The 26,346-nt window shown below is 45.4% G+C and overlaps 1 protein-coding gene across 1 annotated transcript in view; it reads left to right on the top strand.

The window, feature by feature from the left end:
- Positions 1-26,346, top strand: part of TMEM132C (transmembrane protein 132C) — a 267,580-nt gene that overhangs the window by 224,147 nt on the left and 17,087 nt on the right. The window contains 2 exon segments of the mRNA XM_048514591.1: positions 10,652-10,795; positions 25,936-26,141. Coding sequence (XP_048370548.1) covers positions 10,652-10,795; positions 25,936-26,141 — 350 coding nt within the window.

Genomic DNA, 26,346 nt, shown 5'->3' with positions numbered 1-26,346 from the left:
ATAAATGTGCAATTAAAACAGCGTATAAGAAAAAGAAGAGTTTGGATTTATTCCCCACCTTTCTCTCCCGTAAGGAGACTCAAGGTGGCTTACAAGCTCCTTTCCCTTCATCTCCCCACAGCAGACACCTTTTGAGGTAGGTGGGGCTGAGAGAGTTCTGAGAGAACTGTGACTAGCCCAAAGTCACCCCGCAGGAATGTAGGAGTGGGGGGAAAATCCAGTTCACCAGAGAAGAGTCCACCATTCAGGTGAAGGAGTGGGGAGTCAAACCCAGTTCTCCAGATTAGAATCCACCTGCTCTTAACCACTACACCACACTGACTCTAACAACAATTTCTAACATGGCAACCTTCTAAAAACCTACAACAAGGGCTGGGACGGCAGAAGTGTCGTAGTTAAGACTGGTGGACTCTAATCTGGTGAATCAGGTTTGTCTCCCCTACTCTTTCATGTGGAGCCTGCTGGGTGGCTTTGGGCTAGTCACAGTTCTCTCTAAACTCTCTCAGCTTCACCTACCTCACAAGATGTCTGTTGTGGGGAGAGGAAGGGAAAGGAGCTTGTAAGCTGTTCTGAGGCTCTTTATGGCTGCGAAAAGTGGGGTATAAATCCAAAGTGGCGAAGTGGCTAAGAGCAGGTGCACTCTGATCTGGAGGAACCAGGTTTGATTCCCAGCTCTGCCGCTTGAGCTGTGGAGGCTTATCTGGGGAACCAGATTAGCTTGTGCACTCCAACACATGCCAGCTGGGTGACCTTGGGCTAGTCACAGCTTTTCGGAGCTCTCTCAGCCCCACCCACCTCACAGGGTGTTTGTTGTGAGCGGGGAAGGGAAAGGAGATTGTAAGCCCCTTTGAGTCTCCTATAGGAGAGAAAGGGGGGATATAAATCCAAAACTCTTCTTCTTCTTCAAACTCTCCTTCTTGTCTTCAACAGTAATCAACCACCAGTCAAAAGCGAGGATAAAAAAAAGAAAAGAAGCTAACCAAACAAACCAACTTAGAAACTGAGAACTGCAAAGCGGACAATGGTTGAATAAGAGAGGCCGGCTTAAGATGGGATGCCACTGCCACAAAACTGGTTCTTATTCCGGGCCATCCCCACGCATAATAGGTTTACGCAGTCCATTTGGCTTTACAGTAGAACTGTAATGTGATTACAATGGTCCGTTGCTCCTTATACATATGTAAGTGCTGTCAAGTCACAGTCGACTTACAGCAACAAGCTCTCAAGGAAAGTGAGAAGCCAACGGGGCTGGCCGTCATCTTCCTCTGCAGAGCCTTCCTTGGCAGCCTTCCAAACAAGAGCCGACCCTGCTTAGCTTTGGAGGAAAGCCAGATATACCATTCCACCTTCATTCCATTTTGCTCCTTATAGGTTATCTAAAATATATCGCGTTTCTAAGGCCTCTTCCGCACGTGCAGAATAATGCACTTTCAGTCCACTTTCAAGGCACTTTGAAGCTGGATTTTACTCTTGCCCCTTCCGCACATGCAGAATAATGCACTTTCAATCCACTTTCAAGGCACTTTGAAGCTGGATTTTACTCTGGCCCCTTCCGCACATGCAGAATAATGCACTTTCAGTCCACTTTCAATGCACTTTAAACTGGATTTCACTGTGGCCCCTTCCACACATGCAGAATAATGTACTTTCAATCCACTTTCAATGCACTTTGAAGCTGGATTTTACTCTGGCCCCTTCCGCACATGCAGAATAATGCACTTTCAATCCACTTTCAAGGCACTTTGAAGCTGGATTTCACTGTGGCCTCTTCCACACATGCAGAATAATGCACTTTCAGTCCACTTTCCCAATTGTTTGCAAGTGGATTTTGCTATTCCGCACAGCTGCAAAGTGCACTGAAAATGGATTGAAAGTGCATTATTCTGCACGTGCAGAAGGGGCCTGTCAAGTTTCGTCAAGTCCCAGCTGACTGATAGCAACCCTTCATGGGGTTTTCACAGCAAGAGGCATACAGATGTGGTTTGCCACTTACCTGCCTTTGCATAGCATCCCTGGACTCCCTTGGTGGTCTCCTGTCCATGAACTACGCAGGGCTGACATTTTGAACACATTAAAGAAGTCATTCGAGACTGACCTTCCTGCTATGAGTTGTATTGTTATCATCTATTCTTTACTTTTGTAGCTGAGTTGGTTTTTTAAAATCTGCGATGGATTACATTTTACCTTCACCCTTCCTCTAAGGCACAGCATGAGGCTGGCAGGGGATCATGGGAACTGTAGTCCATAATATCTGGATGGCCGCGAATTTGACACCTATGCTCTAAATGCCGAGGCAACATGTCAGGCATGGTTCCCGCCCTGCCCGGCATCACACTTCTCAGGGCCCAAGGCCACGCCTGGCCAGGGAGAAACATCTTTTCCTATACCTGTCTGTCATATGTTAATGGGCCTTTTGTTCTTAATCACTGTGCTTGGCGACCCTGCCAAAGGCCTCTGGAAGTGGGGAGGAAGGAGGCTCTGGGCTCTGGGCAAGATTATTACTTGGCCTTGAGACACTCAGAACTCCATAACGAAGCTATTCACACCTTGTTGTTCTGTTAATCTGCGGGAAGACGGGAGGGGGTGTTCTAGAGCAGGGGTCAGCAACCTTTACCACCCAAAGAGCCATTTGGACCTGTTTTCCATGGCCCTGAAGATCTACCGAGCCGGAGAGGCGGCCCCACGTGCAGCCGCCTCCCGTTCAGCCCCTCCACTCACCTTTCCTTCCAGCACTGCTCTGGAGGGCTGGAGGGACATGCCCTCGCTACCCTCCGACCTCCAGGCCACGCAGAGCTGCAGTATAAGTCTGAAAAAGCCGCATGCGGCTCTGGAGCTGCAGTTTTCAGACCCCTAGAGGGAAAAGAAGGGAATAAATGTGTTGCAGAATCCAGGAGCCCCGGATTTGGCTTCCTGCCATTTGGGTCTCTGCTGACAACTCAGTAAAGACTTCTGATTCCATATCTAGAGTCCATCTAGAGTGATGAAAACTTGGAGTCCTTACTTATTAATTGCAAACCCTTTTATTCCCCTCGAGAGATAAATTCAGTTCTGTTCTTTTTGGTTTACGTTCATCCACAAGCGTCTGTAAAAAAGGCATTAAGAACTCTAGCCGATCAGATTATGGAGGCTGAAGCCAAATACCCTGATTCACTGGTTATTATTTTGGGAGATTTAAACAAAGCAAACTTAAGGGAAGACCTACCAAAATACTTTCAGCATGTCAACTGTCCCACCAGAGGCAAGAATATCTTAGACCACTGCTATACAACACTGGAAAGATGCTTATCGGTCTTTACCATCGAGCAGTGCTGTAGCCATTCCTGATCATTGCATGATTCACCTTTGTACCTGCTTACAAACAAAGATTTAAAGCCACAAAACCAATAACTAAATCAGTGAGAACTTGGACTGAAGAGGCAAGTTAAAGACTGCTGCAGACTTGCCTTTGACTGGGTACAGACTTTGGAATATTTTTAAAGACACCTCTGCAGATTTGGATGAACTCACATAGATACTGTAACATCATATGTCAAGCTTCCTGTGAGAGATCTTTTGTATATACCAAATCCAGGAATCCTATGCGTATATATAGGGTAACTCTTAACAAACCTTGGTTCCACAGCTAAACTTAAGCAGTTACGATGGATTCCAAAGAAGAGGCCTACAGAAAGGTGTGCGTGATAGAATGCTGTATAATCAGGCCAGAAATGTATTAACAAAAGGGAGATCAAGAGCAGCAAAAAAGAAACTACTCTGAAAAAGCTAAAAAATCAGTTTTTCACCAAAACAAAACAGCAAACATGTGGGAAAACTCTCAAAAAATATCACCGGTTACAGCAAACCACCTTCCCAAGCTGAAGGAGAATGCAGCAATTGGCAGATCGCACCTTGAATAGCAGTGTTCTACTGTAACGGTTTGAAAACAATCTACAGTCACCTTTCCACAACCTCTATCTCTAGATCGCACCTCAACACAAATAGCCAAACTTCCTACAACTGAACTCCATTCTCTTATTGGGTTTTACAACCCTGGTGATCTCAGAAAAAGGAAGTGTAAGATCTATTTCACAGACAGAAGCCTGGAAAAGCACCAGGCCCAGACAAGATAACACCTTCTTCCTTAAAAGTCTGTGCTGTCCAATTGGCCCCATTTTCACCCAAATCTTCAACAAATCACTAGAGATGTAAGTGCTATGTTCCTTCCTGCTTCAAACACTCCACTATCGATCCCAGGTGCCAAGAAGCCTTCCATCAAGGAACTGAGAGCGACTCACAGACCAGTTGCTCTAACATCTGTAGTTATGAAAACTATTGAAAGGCTAGTGGATGTACCATTTGAAAACCATCACGGGATCCACTGTTGGACCTCCTTTGCAATTTTGCATCACCCGGAGCAAACAGATCGAACAGATTCGATGCTGTTAATATGGCTTTTGGCACTATATCCACCACAGCCTCTTCTTGAATCGGGCCAAAGACCTATGCAAGGGTCCTCTTTGTTGAATTCTTTAGTTCAGCATTCAATACTATCAGACCGGACATTCTTCTAACCACAAAACTAAATCAGCTTAGCAGTACCTGGAGGCATATTTGTAAGTGGATCACAAGCTTCCTAACAGATAGGAAACAGCAGGTGAAGCTAGGAAAAATTACATCAGACACCTGTAAAATGAGCACAGGGGCCCCCCAAGGCTGTGTATGCTTTCACCACTTCTCTTCTCTCTGTATACCAATGACTGCATCTCAAACGATCCATCTGTTAGAAATAATTGGAAATTCTGCAGATGATACAACAGTGATTGGTCTCATTCGAGAACAACGATGAAACCGCATACAGACGGGAGGTGTTGAACAACTAGCCTGCGATGGGTGCCACTCGGAACAATCTAGAACTGAACACATCTTTAAAACCGTAGAAATGGTGTGGTAGATTTCCAGGGAGAAACCCTCCCATCCTACCTCCTCCTCTCCACAATACCTAGACAACACAGTATCAATAGTAGAGACCTTTAAATTTCTAGGCTCCATCATATCTCATGACCTAAAATGGTCACCTAATATCAAAAAAAATGTCATCAAAAAAGCACAACAAAGAATGTTCTTTTTTCTGCGCCAACTCAGGAAGCTCCAAACTGCCCAAGGAGGCTGCTGATGCTGCTGGATATGTCTCTACAGAGGAATCATTGAGTCTGTCATCTGCACCTCTATAACTGTGTGGTTTGGTTCTGCAACCCAACAAGATCGACACAGACTTCGAGAGAATAATCAGAACTGCAGAAAAAGGCAATTGCCAAGCTAACCTGCCTTCCATTGAGGACCTGCTTATACTGCACGGGTCAAAAAAAAAGGGCTGTGAAAATATTTACTGACACCCTCGCATCCTGGACATAAACTGTTTCAACTCTTACCCACTCTAAACGCCGAAGTACAGAGCACTGCACACCAAGACAACTAGACATAAGAACAGTTTTTTCCTGAATGCCATCACTCTGTTAAACAAATAATTCCCTCGATAATGTTAAACTATTTATTATATACTTATTATATAATTACTGCACTACTTTTTTTCATCATTCCTATTACCTATCTCCTCCCACTTATGACTGTATGACTATAGCCTGTGCTGACATTACATTTTATTTCATTTTATTTCATTTTATTTTATGATTTTACATTTTATGGTTTCGTTACTATTGATTGTTTCCTGATTGCTTACTAGACCTATATGACAATCATTAAGTGCTGTACCTTATGATTCTTGACAAATGTATTTTTCTTTTATGTACACTGAGAGCATATGCACCGGAGACAAATTCCTTGTGTGTCCAATCACACTTGGCCAATAAAGATTCTATTCTATTCTATTCTATTCAACTTGTTGATCATTGTACCAGGACCTACCACATATGTAGATCCCCATAGATACACTCAACATTTTGATGCAATTTCAATTGCTAGCCAAACTTACCTTGCTGCAACTCTCCTGTGGCAATGTCTGGCTCAAACACCACGGCTTCAGGGTCAAGGATTGGTCATGCATTGTTAGATACGTGTCATTTACTTCGTGTCACTCTTTCAGTTGATCCTGTGTGTGTAGTCTTCCAGGGTCATGGTTGGGTCATTTACCGTGCCTTATTTTTCAAGCACAGGTCACTCACAGGTGATATTTTCCTCTTTACACCTTCATGGTAGATTTAAATGGTTTGTAGTAAATACATTGTCGTGCTTTTCGCACCTGCTCGGTTGGCTGCACTGGTCAAAAAGCTTGGCGCTGATTAATATACAGTGAGCTAAATTATCATGGTAAAGCACGCCCACCACCATTTCTCTTCATTGTCAATAGCCAACAAATGTTCAGCTCACTCGATTGTGATCTGTGAACAGGATACCACCCATACCAGTGGATAATCCAACATGACCGTTCCCCCCAATGTGTAGTTTCACAACAAACTTGTGAGGTGGGCTGGGCAGAAAGAAAATGACTGGTCTGTGGTCACCCAAAAGGCTTCGTGCCTGAGTGGGATTTGAGATGGTGTCCAAGTCCAAAAATGTAGGTTCTGTTCAACGCTGATTCTTCATGTAGCATTCATACTATCAAGAGCCATGGGCATTGCCTTGGTTGGAGACACAGAAAAAAAGTTTGTGTCCAGTGGAACCTTAAAGACTAAGACAATTTTATTCTTGGGATCAGCTTATACCAAGAAACCTTATACTGAGACTTATACTATTATACTATTAAAATAAGACTAGGGCTCTGGCCATGGGTTAATAGTATAATAGTATAGTATTTATTATTAACCCATGGCCAGACCCCTAGTCTTTCAGTACATAGGGCCCCTCCAGCACTTCAAGGAGCAGCAGTGGCGTAGGAGGTTAAGAGCTCGTGTATCTAATCTGGAGGAACTGGGTTTGATTCCCAGCTCTGCCGCCTGAGCTGTGGAGGCTTATCTGGGGAATTCAGATTAGCCTGTACACTCCCACACACGCCAGCTGGGTGACCTTGGGCTAGTCACAGCTTCTCGGAGCTCTCTCAGCCCAACCTACCTCACAGGGTGTTTGTTGTGAGGGGGGGAAGGGCAAGGAGATTGTAAGCCCCTTTGAGTCTCCTACAGGAGAGAAAGGGGGATATAAATCCAAACTCCTCCTCCTCCTCCTCCTCCTCCTCTTCTTCTTCTTCTTCTTCAATCTTTCACCCTGCTACAGCTGACAGTCTGGCCCTGATATGGTAGGTACTAAACCACAGCAGTGCATGTAGTGCCAAGGGGTTGGGGTTGGGGGTGCAATGCACCGGGCACGTGTCAGTGCAGGGGCATGGCTGAGGCGTTCCGTGGGCATGGTGTGGTAGGGGCTTAGGGCTCACGCTTGCCCTGGGCGCGGTTTCCCCTCGCTCCAGCCCTGGACCACAGTGCGTAGCCCTATGTCCATTTCAAGGGTCTCCGGGAAAACGTTACCCACGGTTTTACTTAAACACGATGAAGGCCGCAACTAGACTGTATTGCTCATGGAGGTGTGAAAAGGGAAGAGGTGTCTGTTGGATTTGACAGCCTTGCATGCATGCAGCAGTGCGGAATTCTGGGAGATCTCAACGAACCTTCTAAAAGTGACAGTTGGAAACAGTTGCTCTCTGACTCTGGCTGAGGAAAGAAGTTGTTGTGTGTTCTGTTAACCAAAAGCCTCTGACTGAAATGTTTAATATTGCAGACTATCCTTCGAATTGTAACCAAACGATGAACTGTGAATGCAGCAATGTATATAAGTGATTCTTTGTTTATGTATATAGTCTATTTCTCTTTCAGTTTAAGTAAAGCTCTCTTGTTTATGATTTCTGAGGTAAAAAGGCTGGTCTTGAGCAAGATAACTGTTCTTATCATAAAGTGGTGCATAAAGCTACATTCTGCTCGTTACTCTGCAAACAGGATTATATATAAATATACCTGTTGACCTTCAGTGGCATGGCATCACAATCCTGACGCTAGTGCGCTATTGATTCGCTGTCTCCTCATCCCCATTTGCTCAAAACAAACCCCAGCTGACTACACGTGTGCCTTGTGACTTGGTCTCAACTGCCTTGAATGCTTGCTCAGTTGACTCCTGTCCGAAAGGCCGAAGCCCAGGGCCTCTGGGAACACTGCCTTAGCAGAAAACAAACGTGACGGGCCCCTAGTCCCCGCAAAGTCCATAGACTTTAGCCTAGTCCCATGGTGGCGAACTTTTGGCACTCCAGATGTGGACTACAATTCTCAATTGGCCATGCTGGCAGGGGCTGATGGGAATTGTAGTCCATAACATCTGGAGTGCCAAAGGTTCGCCACCACTGGCCTAGTCAGTCTTGTGGATAGTATCGCCCTGCTACCCAAGAGGAACTTGGTTGGGCTTTAATGTGCCACTGGACGCAAACTTTTTTCCCCTATAGTTTCAGACCAACTCGGCTACTCGCCTCAATCTATCTTCAGTGGAGACCCAGTTTTATTATTTCTTTCTTCATGAGTGAAGGAGATGAAACTGGAAGCCCAGCCTTTTAAGATGAAGGGACAGATCTTCAAGCCTGGCTTTGAAAGAATTGTAAATGGAACAGCTGGACTTCCTTTTGTAGCGATGTGGACCCCCTCCCAAAGAAAGCCCCCTCGCTTTTGATCTCCCTTAGAGTCTTTGCAGAACGTTCCTTTTATTTTAAAAAGGCAGAAGTTGAAAGGTACTTCCAGGGAGCCTTGAAGTTATTGCCCCAAAAAAATTGGCTGGGGGAGGGAATGTAGCAATGATCAACCCTTGAAAAATGGATGTGTGCTTCATTGGAATGGAAGCTGAGCTGGAAGAAGGAGGAGGAGGAGGAAGAGTTTGACTTTATACCTCGCCTTTCTCTCATGTAAAGAGTCTCAAAGTGGTTTACAAACTCCTTTCCCTTCCTCTTCCTACAACAGGCACCTTGTGAGATAAGTGGCGATGAGAGAGTTCTGAGAGAACTGTGACTGGAATTTATGAATGAACACGTGCGTCTTAAGGAACGTCTGTTAGTCTCCGACTGAAAAAATATATACAAGACTGACGTATTGCTATAGAGGATTTATCATGACACCTCATATTTTCAACATACATAACATTATATTATAATAATGCTTATTAATATTTCTATTCTCATTAGATTCTTCGGAAGCGAGTAGTTGTAATCACTTCCTTAGGTAAATAGTTCACGAAAATTTCCCGTCTCAATTAACGTATCATGAAAAATGAATAATTTTGAAGCTCTTTATAGCCATATCCAAATTAATGGTATTCTTCGAGATAGCAAGGTTCTTATCCTTCAGTGTGTATTACTGTTTTGGATACGTGGCTGAATTCTTACGTGATCTCCTTCCGGAAATGAAGGAAGGAGATCACGTAAGAATTCAGCCATGTATCCAAAACAGTAATACACACTGAAGGATAAGAACCTTGCAAATATAAGGAGAATACCATTAATTTGGATATGGACATATGAAGAGCAAAATTGTTCATTTTTCATGATACGTTGGACTGAGCCGGGTGCAAATTGTGTTTAGCACATAAGGAGTGATTACAACACTCCTTCCGAGGGAGTCTATTGAGAATAGAAATATTAATAAGCATTGTGTATATTGCATTTTATGTAGAGAAATATGAGTGTATAATACATTGAAGCCATATAGCAGCATACATGAGTCTTGTATATATTTTTTCAGTCCAGTTTCTTAGAACTGTGACTGGCCCAAGGTCATCCAGCAGGCTTCAGGTGGAGGAGCGGGGAATCGAATCCAGTCCACCAAATAAGAGTGGAGGAGGAGGAGGCATCAAACCTGGTTCTCCAGATTAGAGTCCAATTGCTCTTAACCGCTACACCACGCTGACTCTCTAGGAGACGTAAGAGGAGGGAGGTGTGTTTGCATCCAGTTGATAGCTTTGGGCTCCCTTTGCTGGTACAGCCAGTACTGTTTACCCTGACAGGTTCCTGTGAGCCTTGTTGCAAAGACTTGTAGCTTGGTCAGTCACTGCTGCTAGAGGAGACAAATTGGGGGCTGTCAGCTCCCTGATGAATGTTCCTTAGCGTGCCAGTTGTCAAACCAAGCCTGCCCCTCCACCCCACCCACCTGTCTTATGACAAATGAACACCTCAGTCAGAGGAAAGGAAGTGAGGAAGTGCAAAACACAGAATTGCATGATGGGCAAGCATAGGAACAAGAGGAGCGACAGCAAAGGAGCTGAATTATCGGCTAGAAAGAAGTCCACAATGGGTAATGCACCATCAGCCATGGCCAGATTATAATCCAGGATTGAGAGCCAATGTGGTGTAGTGGTTAAGAGCAGGTGGATTCTAATCTGGAGAACCGGGTTTGATTTCCCCCCTCCTCCACCTGAGTGGCAGAGGCAAGATTCCATAATGAGATCCAGTTTATAGCAAACTGTACACAGTAGTATAGACCACAGTATATTAATATTCTGAACTCACAAGTTCATGATAGCTGTAGGAATTTATTGCTTCCAAACAGATGTCTCTGTGATGAGTTCTCAGAAGCCAAAGAGCTCTACATAATCTTACTGACCATCTCTAGGGCTTCCCTGAAACGATGCCATCATCTCTCTCCCTCTCTCTCTCTCTCCCTCTCTCTCTCATTTTACTTTTGTTTTGATCATCTTCCAGGAAACAGAGATCTTAAACACAGCAATACTGACCGGAAAGACTGTTGCCGTTCCTATCAAGGTGATCTCCATTGAAGAGAACAGCGCAGTGACGGACATTTCCGAATCTGTGGAATGCAAGTCCTCTGCCGAGGATGTTGTCAAAGTAAGTCTCAGAGATGCCCACTGATGCTGCGTTCGAACCATGGCTATGAACTGGGCCAGATTCTTGATTACTAAGCCAATAAACCCTCATTAGGAAGTATGACTGCCCTTGTGCCCAGGGACCTTTGGACTGACTCTACATGCAAAGATTATTCATTTCCTGTTATTGTCCTTATAGGGCCTCTCTTTTTAAAAACTGACCCTGTGCAGTTTCTTGCAGCAAGAAAATGTTTCTTTCACTTATTTGTGGGGTTTATTGTATTTATTTGTGCCTGCCTGCATCCACAAATACGCGAAATGATACATACAAAAGGTTAGACAGACATATATGGGAAGGCTGTGTGTCTTCCACACTATCAGACCTTATAATTATCCATTCCCTGCATTAGGCCTGTTACTCTGGTCCAAAACAATTCAGCTGAATCAGGCGTGCATTCATTTCTAGCACTTTATTTTAACATTTTACGTATATATTTATTTTATGCTGCCATTCCGAAATGATCCACAAGGGGGCTTTTGTCAATAATAATGTAAAAAGATAGTTGCAAAGTACTGAGCCTCCCCACCCCCCCAAAAAATATACAATTAAATTCATGCAAAAATCAACCCCAACCACAATGGTACAGTGAACAAAAATGACTGTGGGTTTAAGAATAAACCAATAACAAAGACAAACATAAACATAAAAATAAAACAGCAGGGATTTTAAAAAAGAAATCTATTTGTTTGCAAAGTCTCTGTGATCTGACAGTAGGCTGACGGCTAAAACTCAGCATGGGTGATCTCAGGGGAAGCAAAGTTTAACAGCAAGAGCCACCACTGCAAATCTCCGGCCATTCATGTTCACTTATTAGACGCATTTGGAGTAGAGCCTCCAACATTGACCTGACAGATCAGGCTGGTTTGTATGGGGGGGACACACAAGAATTTTTCTCTCCTGTACACGATCCTTTTGGGACACAGACCTGAGATCACATGGGGCCTGGGGTGATCCCAAATAGATTTGTACTGGATCCTTTAGAAGCCCCCAGGTCCTGCTGTTTCCTTTGGCTACACCCCCCCCCCAAAAAAAAAAACCCTGGGGGTTTCCTGTTACCCTTCAACTCTGTTGCCACTGAAATCTCCATTCGTGCTCTGATGGCCCCAAGAGACTCTCAAGAATTATGGGATGTGGCTGAATCTCATGGATCTCCCTCTGGAGATCTGGGAAACTCCTCTTCTTCCTCCAGATTATTTCCAGAGCCATCTTTGCAGGTGGAAGCTGGATCCTGGGCCTGCTGTTTCTTTTCCAAACAGTCTTTCTGATCCAACTAGCTGCAGACCACAGATATAAAGTATTTAGTCGATAAATAAGTTCATAGCGCTTCCAGCAGTGATGAAAAGTACCATAATTCAGCACGAAAGTTATGTTCCTCCATGGTCTGCCAGTGTCTCTGCCCTATGTTGACAGCCCCATAGTTTCTTTGAGTCTAGATTTACTCCCATCTTCATGAGCTATAAAAATGCCCAGCCTCCAAATCATGGTTCTAACCTTTTAGAAGTGGACCAAAGTGTATTTACAGGGGCATTAAAGCATGAGTAACAGCCGGATCCTGCTTGCTAAGCTAGGAGGCTTTGGCATGATCTATCCGCTTCCGTTAATAACTGTTGCCCCTGTCTGTGAGAGCAGGCATCTGTTCACTTTGCTGGAATCCTAGGGCAGAGCTGGCTGCTTTTATGGGTAGCTCTGGAGCACTGGCTTTCAGACCACAGTCTGGAAACCCTGGAGTTCCTCAAAAGCATATCATAATGAGAAGGTTTGCAATGGTCAGTGGACATCCTTGGAAAGGATGGAGGGCAACCAAAATGCCCTATGAAGAGAGACTTAGGAAGCTGGGGATGTTTGGTCTGGAGAAGCGAAGGTTAACGGGGAAATGATAACTATGTTTATTTGAAAAGATGTCATGTTGAAGAAGGAGCCAGCATGTTTTCTGCTGCCTCAGAGGCTAGGACATGGAGTAATGGATTCAAGGTGCAGGAAAAAATCCCACCTAAACATTAGGAAGAACTTTCTGACTGTCAGGGCTGTTTGACAGTGGAATGAACTGCCTCGGAGAGTGTGGAGTCTCCTTCTTTAGAGGTTTTTTAACAGAGGCTGAATGAACATATGTCAGGAGTGCTTTGATTGCGTGTTCCTGCATTGCAGGGGATTGGACTTGATGGCCCTTGGGGTCTCTTCCAACTCTATGATTCTATGAAAACAGTTTCCTCAGGACTATGTTGTGTGTGCGCTAGACCTTGTCACAAGTTTGCAGTCCTAACGAGTGCTATTCCAGTCTAAGCCCCTTAATTTTAATGGACAGACTAGAGTAACTCGGCTTAGGGTTGGCGTATAAGGCTCCCAACTTTGGCCAGTGTATCATCATTTCTTGTCCTTCCATGGCTTAGGACTTTTTTTTTTAATATGGAGGAAGTATTAAAATGTTGTTTTCCTCATGTCTGCTGTCAAATGGGATAGCCCAAAAGGACTCTAACACATTTATTCTTCCTGTATAGTTTAGCTCTTGGTGTGGAGAGAGTGCTGTCAAGTCACAGCCGATGTATGGCGACCCTGTAGGGCTTTCAGGACCAGAGAGGAACAGAGGTGGTTTGTCATTACTTGCCTCTGTGCAGCAAGTCTGGATTTCCATGCTGGTCTACCATCCAGCCAACCCTGCTTAGCTTCCTTAGCTTCCAAGATCTAACCAGATCAGGCTAGTTTGGGTCTTCCACTTCTTTTTGCGGAACTGTCCACTCTCGCAGTGCTGAATTTGTATTCTGGGCTTCAAAGTGATCCCATTTACTTTGTGTGACCTTTATCCCAATATTACAGTCATCGGATGCTCGTTATGAATGCTTAGGTGAGAGGGAGGGGTTCCTGCCACATGTTCAGAAGTGCTCTTCCGAGCCAGCGTGGTGTACAGAGCGAGTGTGGATCAGTGGTTAAGAACGACAGACTCTAATTTGGAGAACTGGATTTGATTCCCCACTCCTCCACATGAGTGGCAGACTCTTATCTGGTGAACTGGGTTTGCTTTCCCGCTCCTACACATGAAGCCTGCTGGGTGACCTTGAGCTAGTCACAGTTCTCCAGAACTCTGTATTGTCGAAGGCTTTCACGGCCGGAATCACTGGGGTGCTGTGTGGTTTCCAGGCTGTATGGCCGTGTTCTGGCAGCATTCTCTCCTGACTTTTTGCCTGCATCTGGCATCTTCAGAGGATCTGAAGATCTGAAGTCCTACCACCATCCAGAACAATTCAGATCCTCTGAAGATGCCAGCCACAGATGCAGGCGAAACGTCAGGAGAGAATGCTGCTAGAACACGGCCACACAGCCCGGAAACCACAGCTCTGCAGAACTCTCTTTGCTCCACCTGCCTCATAAGGTGTCTGTTGTGGGGAAAGGAAGGGAATGGAGTTGTAAGCCTCTTTGAGAGAAAAGGGGAGGTATACATTCAGAGTTGTCGTCGTCCTCCTCGTCCTCCTCGTCCTCCACGTCCTCCTTGTCCTCCTCCTCCTCCTTCTCCTCCTCCTCCTCCTCCTCCTCCTCCTCTTCTTCTTCTTCTTCTTCTTCTTCTTCTTCTTCTTCTTCTTCTTCTTCTTCTTCTTCTTCTTCTTCTTCTTCTTCTTCTTCTTCTTCTTCTTCTTCTTCTTCTTCTTCCCTTTTACTTCTTCCCTTTTACTTCCCTTTTACTATAGGGAGATTGCAGAGAAGCTGAATGAATTCTTTGCATCTGTCTTCACCCAAGAGGAGGTGAGGAAAATTCCTGCACCTGAACCAAGCTTCTTAGGAGGTGAATCCGAGGAACTAGCGAAGTTAGTGGTAGACAAGGAAGAAGTTCTGGCAGCCATTGATAAACTAAATGCTACCAAATCCCCTGGCCCAGATTGCATTCTATATCCAAGAGTTCTTAAAGAGCTCAAGCATGAAATTGCTGATGTTCTCACATTAATATGCAGCTTATCCCCTGAAATCAGGCTCCTTCCATCCCTGAAGACTGGAAGATGGCCAATGTCACACCATAATCTTTAAGAAAGGGTCTAGGGGGGACCCGAGGAAATTACAGAGCCAGTCAGTTTGACAGGCATCTGTTCCGGTGGTAAATTAGTAAGAATCTATCATTAAAGATAAAATTATTAGCAACATGTAGAAAAAAGCAAGACCTGCTGAGGAAAAGAGTCAGCATGGCTTTTGTAAGAGAGCAAGTCCTGTCTTACCAAACTTACTAGAGTTCTTTGAGGGTGTAAACAGACATGTGGATAAGAAAGGAGGAACCAGTGGACATTGTTCTACTTGGATTTCAAAAAGGCTTTTGACAAAAGTTCTCACCAGAGACTGTTGAGAAAACTCAGCAATGAAGGAATAAGAGGGGAAGTCCTCCTATGGATTAAAAACTGGTTGAGGAACAGGAAACAAAGGGGGGGTATAAATGGGAAGTTCTCACAATGGAGAGATGTAGGGAGTGGTGTCCCCCAAGGATCCGTTTTGGGACCAGTGCTCTTTAACTTATTCATAAGGCCTGGAAGTAGGGGTGGGTAGTGTGGTGGCCAAGTTTGCAGATGATACCAAATTATGTAGGGTGGTAAGAACCACAAAGTGATTAAGCTTGTGAAGAGCTCCAAGCCGGACCTTGATAAATTAAGGGTGAGTGGGCTAAGAAATTCTGGCAAATGCAGTTCAATGTAGCTGAAATGTAAAAGTGATGCAATCGTAAGGGGCAAAAAAAATCCAAAGCTTCACATACATGCGCTACAGGGGTCAGTGCTTACTCAGTCACAGACCAGGAAAGGGATTTGGGCGTCTTAGTTGATAGTTCCATGGGAATGTCAACTCAATGCATGGCAGCGGTGAAAAGGCAAACTCTATGCTGGGGATGAGAAATTAGGAAAGGAATTGAGGGAATAAAACTGCAAAGATTGTCATGCCCTTATATAAAAGCCGTGGTGCGACCGCACTTGAGTATACTGTGTTCAGTTCTGGTCGCCACATCTCAAAAAAAAGGATATCGAAGAGATAGAAAAAAAGTGCAGAGAAGGGCAACGAGGATGATTGAAGGATTGGAGCACACCTTCCTTATGAGGAGAAGGGGCTGCAGCGTTTGGGGACTCCTTTAGTTTGGAGAGGAGGACAGTCTGAGGGGGGGATATGGATTGAAGTCCCTATAAAATTATGCCATGGGGTAGAAAATGTTGACAGAGAGAAATTTTTCTCTCATCTCCTGGCAATACTAGAACCAGGGGGGGCATTCATGGAAAATGCTGAGAGGGAAAGAATTAGGACTAATAAAAGGAAACACTTCTTCACGCAACGTGTGATTGGTGTTTGGAATATGCTGCCACAGGAGGTGGTGATGGCCACTAACCTGGATAGCTTTAAAAAGGGCTTGGACAGATTTATGGAGGAGAAGTCCTCCATAAATCTATGGCTACCAATCCATAAATCTATGGCTACCAATCTTGATCCTCCTTGATCTCAGATTGCAAATGCCTTAGCAGACCAGGTGCTCAGGAGCAGCAGCAGCAGAAGGCCATTGCTTTCACATCCTGCATGTGAGCTCCCAAAGGCACCTGGTGGGCCACTGCGAGTAGCAGAATGCTGGACTAGATGGACTCTGGTCTGATCCAGCAGGCTAGTTCTTATGTTCTTATGTTCTTATATAAGCCAGGCTAAATATGGCATACAATCAGTATTCCAGATCTCTGGAAAATCTTGGTTCAAATCAAGTTGTGTGTCTGAAGTGTCAAAAAGTAAAGCCAACTGAGTAAGAACCTTCCAGTTTTCCAACACCCAGAAATATTTTCACATTACTTAGGGTATACAGCACTGGAGAACTGTGCGGGAAGTCCTACCACCACCCAGAACAAATTACCCTGCCCTGAAGTAGATACTCTGTCTTTAGTCAAGTGACTTCTATTTATTTGTGTGTCTATTCAGATTAAAGGGAATGGAGATGTGTTCTACCATATAACTTGAAAGCTTTTTCCTTTGACAAAAATATTGCTGACAGAGGATAAATAAGTAGATCAGCTGGTAATGGCTGCGCTGTAAGTTTGAGGGGCATTTCCCTCCTGTAGCTAGAGCTGATTTACAAAAAAGAAAGCAAAATACACATCTGGAGAGTCAGCCTAAAACAAAAAAGAACTCTGCCAGAAAAATATCCTACATTGAAACGGTTTGCAAAATAGATGCGTTCAGCTGTTTCTCTCATTCAGCAGCCCTGTGGTGAATGATTGATCGTTTCGAGGTGCTTAATAGTATCAGGTTTGTTGGAAGCGGCTCAGGTGCAAATCCTTTGGTATCTTCGCTTTGCATTATGAAACTGATTTGCTTACAGAATTAATCAATGGAAGCTAATGGGGGAGCAAATGAAGACAATGAGGAGAATTTCAATCAGATCGCGCTTTTCTTTTGGCCATCAAATGCAGCTGACTAACGGCAACCTCTGAGGGTTTTTAAGGCAAGAAACAAACTGAGGTGGTATGCCATTGCCTGCCTCTGCTAAGAGACCCTGGAATTCCTTGGGGGTCTCCCATCCAAATACTAACCAGTGCTGACACTAGAACCAGGGGGCATCCATTGAAAATGCTGGGGGGAAGAATTAGGACTAATAAAAGGAAACACTTCTTCACGCAACGTGTGATTGGTGTTTGGAATATGCTGCCACAGGAGGTGGTGATGGCCACTAACCTGGATAGCTTTAAAAGGGGCTTGGACAGATTTATGGAGGAGAAGTCGATCTATGGCTACCAATCTTGATCCTCTTTGATCTGAGATTGCAAATGCCTTAGCAGACCAGGTGATCGGGAGCAACAGCCGCAGAAGGCCATTGCTTTCACCTCCTGCATGTGAGCTCCCAAAGGCACCTGGTGGGCCACTGCGAGTAGCAGAGAGCTGGACTAGATGGACTCTGGTCTGATCCAGCTGGCTTGTTCTTATGTTCTTATGTTCTTATGACACTGCTTAGCTTCTGAGAAGGTGGGGCTAGCTGGGGGCTATCTAGGTCAGAATGACTGTGTATTGGGGCTCACTGACTCATGCCTTCCTACCCACCCACTCCTGATCTATCTATTTTGCTCATTTAATATATTGTTGTCCCTCTTTTCTCCCTAGTGGGAACCCAGAGCAGTTTACAACAGTGACAAATCCACTTTTACACATTTACACACACACACGCACGCACACGTATGTGTGTTTGTTTGTTTATTTAAAAAACAGGTGTTACCCAAGGTAGAGACACAGTCGAGAGAAAATTAGCTTTAAAGCAGACTGCTTATTAATGTTGCAAGAGGCTTGGGTAAGGGATATTTAATACCAGTGTATACGGAGATCAGCTCTTAGAAGAAAATCCACAGAGGGGAATATAATGCAAATTTGACCATCTTTATTGTCGGGAAGAGGGGTTCACAAGCATCTGACTCAATTCAGCAAACATGCACACACAGAGTTCCTAAGATATGGACAGGTTTGAAAATAGATTTGGAACAGAAGGAGGGTCTGGGGTAAATAGATAATACAACCTGATCATTAAGTGAAGAAGATCCAGAGATCAGAGCCAAACAACCAGCATTTGGTTCTGGGGGGGTGGGGGTTGCATGTGTGGGTACAGCAACCAAGACAAAAAGATGTCAATGACACTGGACAGAGGTTTCTGGGGGTGGATAGGGTCTTTATAGTGAAAATTCAACTCTGGGTGTTGAAAGGACTACCTTTAGCGGATGGCGGGGCGGCCTTTATGGCTACCAATCTTTTATGGCTACCAATCTTCTTTATGGCTACCAATTTTTTATGGCTACCAATCTTGATCCTCTTTGATCTGAGATTGCAAATGCCTTAACAGTCCAGGTGCTCAGGAGCAACAGCCGCAGAAGGCCATTGCTTTCACCTCCTGCATGTGAGCTCCCAAAGGCACCTGGTGAGCCACTGTGAGTAGCAGAGAGCTGGACTAGATGGACTCTGGTCTGATCCAGCTGGCTTGTTCTTATGTTCTTTGAGAGGTGTCTGGGTAGATGTTGTTAGGAAACAATGGAGGACTGTAAGGTGGTTAAAAAAAGTTAGTTACAGAAGGGAGTATTTGTGTTAGGATAACCAGGGAAGGGAATGGCATCAGGAGTTTTTCTCGTAGCTGAGTATTCATTCGGCAAAGCTACATTGAGAATACATTCTTCTGTGAAGCTGAAAATAGGCTGATGTGACGGGCAGGCTGAAAGCATGAAAACCAGGAGAACTATACTTTTAGACCAGTGGTTCTCAACCTTCCTAATGCCGCGACCCTTTCATACAGTTCCTCGTGTTGTGGTGATCCCCCAACCATAAAATTATTTGCATCTTGGCTCCTAAGACCGTTGGAAATATATGTTTTCCGATGGTCTCAGGCGACCCCTGCGAAAGGGTCGTTCGACCCCCAAAGGAGTTGTGACCCACAGGTTGAGAACCACCCCATCTCTGCAATACCACATCCCCTTTCTCTGTGCTGGCACTTGGGGTATCTGTGAATAAGCCTTCCCCACCCCCACCCCCCACCATGCCAGAGTGTTATGGTAACACAGCAGGTAGAGGAGACATGGAGGCTATCCATCACATTAGTCCATCAGGCCAAGGTGTCCAAGGGCTCAGGTCCCAAACTGTGCACTGGCCAGTGGTGGGATCCAAAAATTTTAGTAACAGGTTCCCATGGTGGTGGGATTCAAACTGTGGCGTAGCGCCAATGGGGCTGTGCGGGGCACAACGGGGGCGTGGCCGGGCATTCTGGGGCGGGGCATTCCTGGGCAGGGCTGTGGCAAGGACGCAGCCGCTGCGCCGGTCCTTGGGTGGGAAACGAATGCACGCAGGCGCAGGCTGCCACGCACGCCGGCGCACCTCCTGCTAGACTGCTTCAAGTTCTGCGCGCTGCTGCTGAGAGGAGGGGTGTAACTAAGGCAAAAATCACGTGGCAAAATCACCAATCAGTAACCCCCTCTTGGCACACACAAATAATTAGGAACCTACTCTCGGGAACCTATGAGAACCTACTGGATCCCACCTCTGGCACCAGCATTAAAAATCAGGAGGTGAGTGAGTGAAATGAACTCCCAGCCTAGACGTTTCAAGGCAGGGCCATTTCCTCTCAGTTCCTCCTGCACGGACCCCAGAGGCTGAAGCAGGCATGGCTAGGCCTTCTCCAGACTGGCGACCATTTCCCCTCTGCCTCCCACCTTCGTTCCCACTGCAGTGCCATATTTGGAAGAGGCGCACTATGGCAAAGGGCTACGGCCTTTTCAATCATTTCTGGCTCCCTTCGCACCTCTCCCCCCCTCCCCTTCTCCAGTCCTTGAGCTCGAGTCCTTTAAGGCCAGTAGCTTGATAGGATTTAAAACTGTCCATTACGTTTTTTTTTTTACTGTTGGCTATGGGAGAAAAATAAAAACAGGTGACAGGCCAAGAAGGAGCAGATTTCTGAGAATCCTGCCAGGAGGAAGGAGGGAGGGAGGGGAAGCTGTAAAACTGCAAATGGGGGGCATTGATTTAGGACACAAAAGTTTACACGGGCGGAATAAAATTTTACATTCCAGCTGCCAGCTGTAGATCAACAACAGAGACAGGACTGGACACTGTAGGAAAGGAAGAAAGCATTTCTGATTCCAGCCTCGCTCTTCTCCTGTCGCATTACGCTGGTAAACAGGGAGAGAGTGGCCCTTTGCAGGCATCCTGTGCGCAGGTTTACTCGCCGTGAGAGTGGGCATAAGCATTCTGGCCATGTCCCCCTTATACTTCAGTGGGCTTAGAGCAGGGGTCCCCAAACTACGGCCCGGGGGCCAAATGTGGCCCCCTGAAGGCATTTATCCGGCCTGCCAGGCATGGCAGCGATGGCTCCATTCATGTGCAGTGGGGGCTCGAGGGAGAGGAGGAACTGGCCCCAATGGCTGTTGATTGCAGTTACATGATGGCACCACCAAATCTCCATGCATTTTCTGACCCAGAGTTGGAAACCTTACATGTGGCAACGCCTGCTCCGCCCTTCCCTCTCAGCTACTCCATGTGTTGCTCTCCGAGAAACTTTCAAGGCTTCAAAACCCGGGCCCCCACCCCGCATTGGCATCAGCCAGGCTGGCGAATCGCTCGCTGGCTGCTAGGGAGGAAGAACCCAGGAAGATACCTGATCCTGGGTTAGATGGAATGCTTCATTGGGAAAGTTCTGCTTTTTTTTTTTTTACAGGGGAAGGTATTCCACAGCCTCCCCAACAATATTTGGAGCCCACCCTGTACTTGATACATACTTTTGAAGTCACTGTTCTAAAAATAGACCATGACAGAAAGGCTGAAAGGTGAAATCAAACATTTTACAATCATTTGTGCATAGGAATTTGTTCATAGTTTTTTTTAGTCCGGCCCTCCAACAGTCTGAGGGACAGTGAACTGGCCCCCTGTTTAAAAAGTTTGGGGACCCCTGGCTTAGAGGGATGAAACTCTACTTGAGCTTCCAGGACACAAGACTCATCTCTTGGCTGTGAAATGTGAAAAGTGGTAAGAACATGTTAAGCGGTTCAACTCAAAGAAACTGTGAACTCTGTTGCCTTCTCAGTTGCTGTGTGTCAGCTATGGGATGCTACTGATCTAAGGATTGTCCTGCCCTTATATAAAGCCGTGGTGCGACCGCACTTGGAGTACTGTGTTCAGTTCTGGTCACCACATCTCAAAAAGGATATCGAAGAGATAGAAAAAGTGCAGAGAAGGGCAACGAGGATGATTGAAGGATTGGAGCACCTTCCTTATGAGGAGAGGCTGCAGCGTTTGGGACTCTTTAGTTTGGAGAGGAGACGTCTGAGGGGGGATATGAGATTGTGTAGTCAATAATAATAAAATTATGCATGGGGTAGAAAATGTTGACAGAGAGAAATTTTTCTCTCTTTCTCATGCCAATACTCAGGAACCAAAGCGGGCATTCGGTATTTGAAAATGCTGGGGGGAAGAATTAGGACTAATAAAAGGAAACACTTCTTCACGCAACATGTGAGTGGTGTTTGGAATATGCTGCCACAGGAGGTGGTGATGGCCACTAACCTGGATAGCTTTAAAAAGGGCTTGGACAGATTTATGGAGGAGAAGTCGATCTATGGCTACCAATCTTGATCCTCCTTGATCTGAGATTGCAAATGCCTTAGCAGACCAGGTGCTCAGGAGCAGCAGCAGCAGAAGGCCATTGCTTTCACCTGCTGCATGTGAGCTCCCAAAGGCACCTGGTGGGCCACTGCGAGTAGCAGAGTGCTGGACTAGATGGACTCTGGTCTGATCCAGCAGGCTAGTTCTTATGTTCTTATCTGCACACCTTCTGTGTGCAAAGTGAAAGATCAGGAGGGAGGAAAAAATGCCAGACCTGGGAGGTAGAACGATGCAAAGGGCATTTTCATCATTCCTTGCAAAGGCCTCTAGAATCTTCCGAGTAAGTTGCCAAAGCCGGCTTGCGCAGCAGCACAAAATGTGATAAGCAATAACCTATGCCTGTAGTTATAATGTCATCTGTAAAAACCATTTGTCTGAGATATGCTGAACTTTTCTGTTTCGGAACGGTCAGCGGCAGTGTTGCGAGGGAAGCCGAAGGTTGGACGATAGCCCAGAAACGGTTACGAATTGCAGATGAGTGGCCGATCGCCAGTTTCGCGCCACCTTGGCCAGCACATTTGTACTCTTTTTGACACAGCGTTTGGCTCCGGATAATATTAAATCATATATCTGGGTCCATTACAGCCGGGTCAAACTGAAGGTGAACAATTTTATCACAAGCATTTGTCTCCGCAAAGAAATGAGGATTGCTGCCTTGCTCCCTGCAGAGTCCCAGCTAGCAGCTACTGTCGCAGGAGGTCCTTTCCGCTGCAGAGAGGATGACGGCTGGAGAATCCCATTTCTTAATGCCGCCTGCCAGGAAGTCTCATTGCTACAGCAATCCCCTCCCCCACGTGCCTTTTGTATCATAGCATAGGACAGTGGTGGTGAACCTATGGCACGGGTGCCACAGGTGGCACTCAGAGCCCTCTCTGTGGACACGTGCAAACAGAGTTGCCCTCCCCACACACACACACATCTAGGCTGGCCTGGGCCGCTAGGCTCGATTATTAGCATTAAACCTAAGACCTAGTTTTGGGGAAGCAGTGTAGGTAACCCTGATAAGCGCTGTTAAACCTCACTGATTTTCATGTGAAGAACTAAAGCGCAATCCTTTACCTGGGGATAAGCTCAGTTGCTGGCAATGGGGCTTGCTTCTGAGTAAACGCACGCGTCAGAGCCAACCGCTTTTTCTAAACTAAAACCTCCGTATTCAGGTTAAATTGCCGTGTTGGCACTTTGCGATAAATAAGTGGGTTTTGGGTTGCAATTTGGGCACTCGGTCTCGAAAAGGTTCGCCACCACTGGCATAGGACACCAAGGAGACAGCTGGGTTTTGGCTCTGGGACCATCAGTTTCCATATCTTACTCAAACATCACCTGTTTTAGGGAGGTAGTTGCGGGAACAAACTGGGAAGCTATCAACGGAAATCTTGTTCCAGATGAAGAAGAGAAGAGTTTGGATTTATACCCCACCTTTATCTCCTGTAAGGAGACTCGAGGTGGCTTGAAAGCTCCTTTCCCTTCCACTCCCCACAACAGACACCTGGTGATGTAGGCGGGGCTGAAAGAGTTCTGAGAGAACTGTGACTAGCCCGAGGTCACCCAGCAGCAATGTAGGAGTGCAGAAACACATCCGGTTCACCAGATAAGCCTCCGCCACTCAGGTGGAGGAGTGGGTTGAGAGGCACATCTGCCTTCCTATGCCAAAGTAAATGCCCTGGGAAAGGCAAACACGTGGAGTGGGGAATCCAATTTGGTTCTCCAGATTAGAATCCACTGGCTCTTAACCACTACACCGTGCTGGCTGTCACTGTCAATCTCCACTGGTTTATTTACACTTGCCTTCCTTCCCCCCGATTTCAATGCTTATTCTCTCAAAGCTCTCTCAGCCTCACTTTCCTCACAAGGTGTCTGCTGTGAGGAGAGGAAGGGAAATTAGTTTGTAAGTCACATTGAGTCTCCTTACAGGAAAGAAAGGTGGGATATAAATCCAAACTACTGCTACTACTCCTCCTCCTCTTCTTCTTCCTCTTCTTCTACCTCTTCTTCCTCTTCCTCTTCTTCTTCTTTCTCTTCCTCTTCTTCCTTTTCTTCTTCTTTCTCTTCCTCTTCTTCCTCTTCTTCCTCTTCCTCTTCCTCCTCTTCTTCTTTTTCTTCCTCTTCCTCTTCTTCCTCTTCTTCTTCCTCTTCTTCCTCTTCTTCCTCTTCCTCTTCCTCTTCTTCTTCTTCTTCTTCTTCTTCTTCCTCTTCCTCTTCTTCCTCTTCTTCTTCTTCTTCTTCTTCTTCTTCTTCTTCTTCTTCTTCTTCTTCTTCTTCTTCTTCTTCTTCTTCTTCAAGGACCACACACATTTATGGTACCATCCCCAGGGTACCATCTAGTGTCTTTAAAGCCTCTTCCAACTTTTGTGCTTTGAGGAAAGCTACTTTTCTCAGGTGACCAGTTCCATGATGCCCACCACCCTGTTAATAAATTGGCATTCAGGCAGGAAGAAGGGGAGCCATTTGGTTGCTAATGGTCCTTATTAACGAAGATGAAATCATTTTTAGAGATGGCGGGATATTGGGGGGGGGGAAGATAATGGGAATTGAAGCTGTCTGTTGAGCTTACGGTTAATTTCTGCAGTTGTGCCGTCAGTCTTCAGGAATGCAAAATCTCCCCCCGTCGCCGTCCACTTTAGGCATGATTAACGTGTCGCAAGATTTCCCCCGATGTTTATGACACTTTTAGGAATCGCTATGACAACAACTTTATCACACGGTGCCACTTCATCCTAGCTGCGTCTTTCTTAATGATTTATATCTTCTGGAGGGGATTTTTTTTTCTCTCCCTTCAGAAAAAAAACCCCCGTTCCGTCCCACTCGTACTTGGCTAGGTAATAAATGAGAAAACTCAATGGTCTGTAAATTACAACATTGATTAAAGGAGTGATTACTGATATAACTCTTAAATTGACTATGCTAATGTCGTGCTTGTATTTCAGGGCAGTATTTGCATGCTGATGATAAATCCACTGCGGCGCTTGGGAGGGTGGAAAAGGGGTTTTAAAAAAAACACTGAGCGGCTTTAAACCAAATGTAAATACTTACAAATAGATAATGGGCTATTATGGAAGGAATTATTTTCCCTCAGTTTTCCATTTTCCCAACCAAACTGTCCCCAAAAATTTATAATCTTTGAACACTAAAGAAGAAAATGAAAAAAAATAGTCAGTTCTGAATCATTGCACATGCTGGGAGAAGGATTAAACTCAGGCTGTTGAGCGATTTGTGCTCCCATTTTTTGTGTGTGTGTGTGTGTTCAAAGCGGGTATCTCTGTACATCTTCCTAACAGTTCTACATGCAATCCTCGTGCGTGTTTGAAAGACGGATGAGTCGAATTGGGAGGTGGAGGGGAATTGATCTCAGGGTCCTTTCACAGGAAGATGAGGGAGAGGCTCTTTTGGAATGAATGTCCCGGTGACTTTGCAGATCAGATGAAGAGCAGCTCAGAGAGGCTAGTATCTGTGCTATCAGCTAACTGAAATCAACTTTGAAAGATACTTCCCCCCCCCCTCCAAGAATATGTCTCTCAGTTCATGATGATTACTCACCAGTCGAGCTTCCACCTTGTTTGATGGTCATGAGGAGGGAACCAATAATTCACCGAGCTGTTTGGATGCATCAAAACAAATCCATTTGTGTCCTTTTGTCAGATCAGTTTGCTTTCTTATTTCCTCTCTTGTGTTTCTTCACCAGTATCCCAGCAGCTCCACACAGTAAAAACAAATTGTTTGAAATGTTTTGAGTTGAGACTTATTCCTAGAATGTCTTGGTGTGCCTTTGGTGTCTGTCTGCTGTGAACCTAACTAATCAAGCTATAACTTTGTATATTGCGGGGTGTTTTATCTTTAATGTAGGGCAATTGAACCCAACCTCTCTGGTTCTCACAGAGAACTAGTCATATTGCCCTGAACGTGTTAGAAACTAGAGTGGGATAAAAATGGATCGGCTCTCTACATAAGGATCACTGCGGTCTCTTGAATTCTACCTCCTCCTCTTCCAGGTTTCCGACCGATGTGACTACGTTTTTGTCAATGGCAAAGAAGTGAAAGGCAAAGTAAACGCCATGGTGAACTTCACCTACCAGTACTTAAGTGCCCCGCTACAAGTCACAGTGTGGGTTCCACGTCTCCCTCTTCAAATTGAGGTGTCCGACACTGAGCTTAGCCAAATAAAGGGCTGGAGGATTCCCATTGTTTCCAACAAGAGGTGAGTTCTGGGCAGTTAATGCATGTGACATCCTTCTAGGTAGACTACTTTATAAGACTGCCAAAAATCTATCCATGGCTTTATAGGACTTTCCCTGCAGTACCCAGTTGTTCCCTGCTCTTCCTCCTCTCAGTTTCTAGGAAAGATTAGCCACATGAGATAAAACTGTGGCTCAGTGAAAGAGGCTCCACTTTGCATGCAGAAG

The sequence above is a fragment of the Sphaerodactylus townsendi genome, linkage group LG13 (assembly GCF_021028975.2).
Source record: "Sphaerodactylus townsendi isolate TG3544 linkage group LG13, MPM_Stown_v2.3, whole genome shotgun sequence".
In the NCBI taxonomy this organism is placed as follows: domain Eukaryota; kingdom Metazoa; phylum Chordata; class Lepidosauria; order Squamata; family Sphaerodactylidae; genus Sphaerodactylus; species Sphaerodactylus townsendi.
Note: the sequence above shows the minus strand (reverse complement) of the source record. Positions and strands in the feature narration are given on the sequence as shown.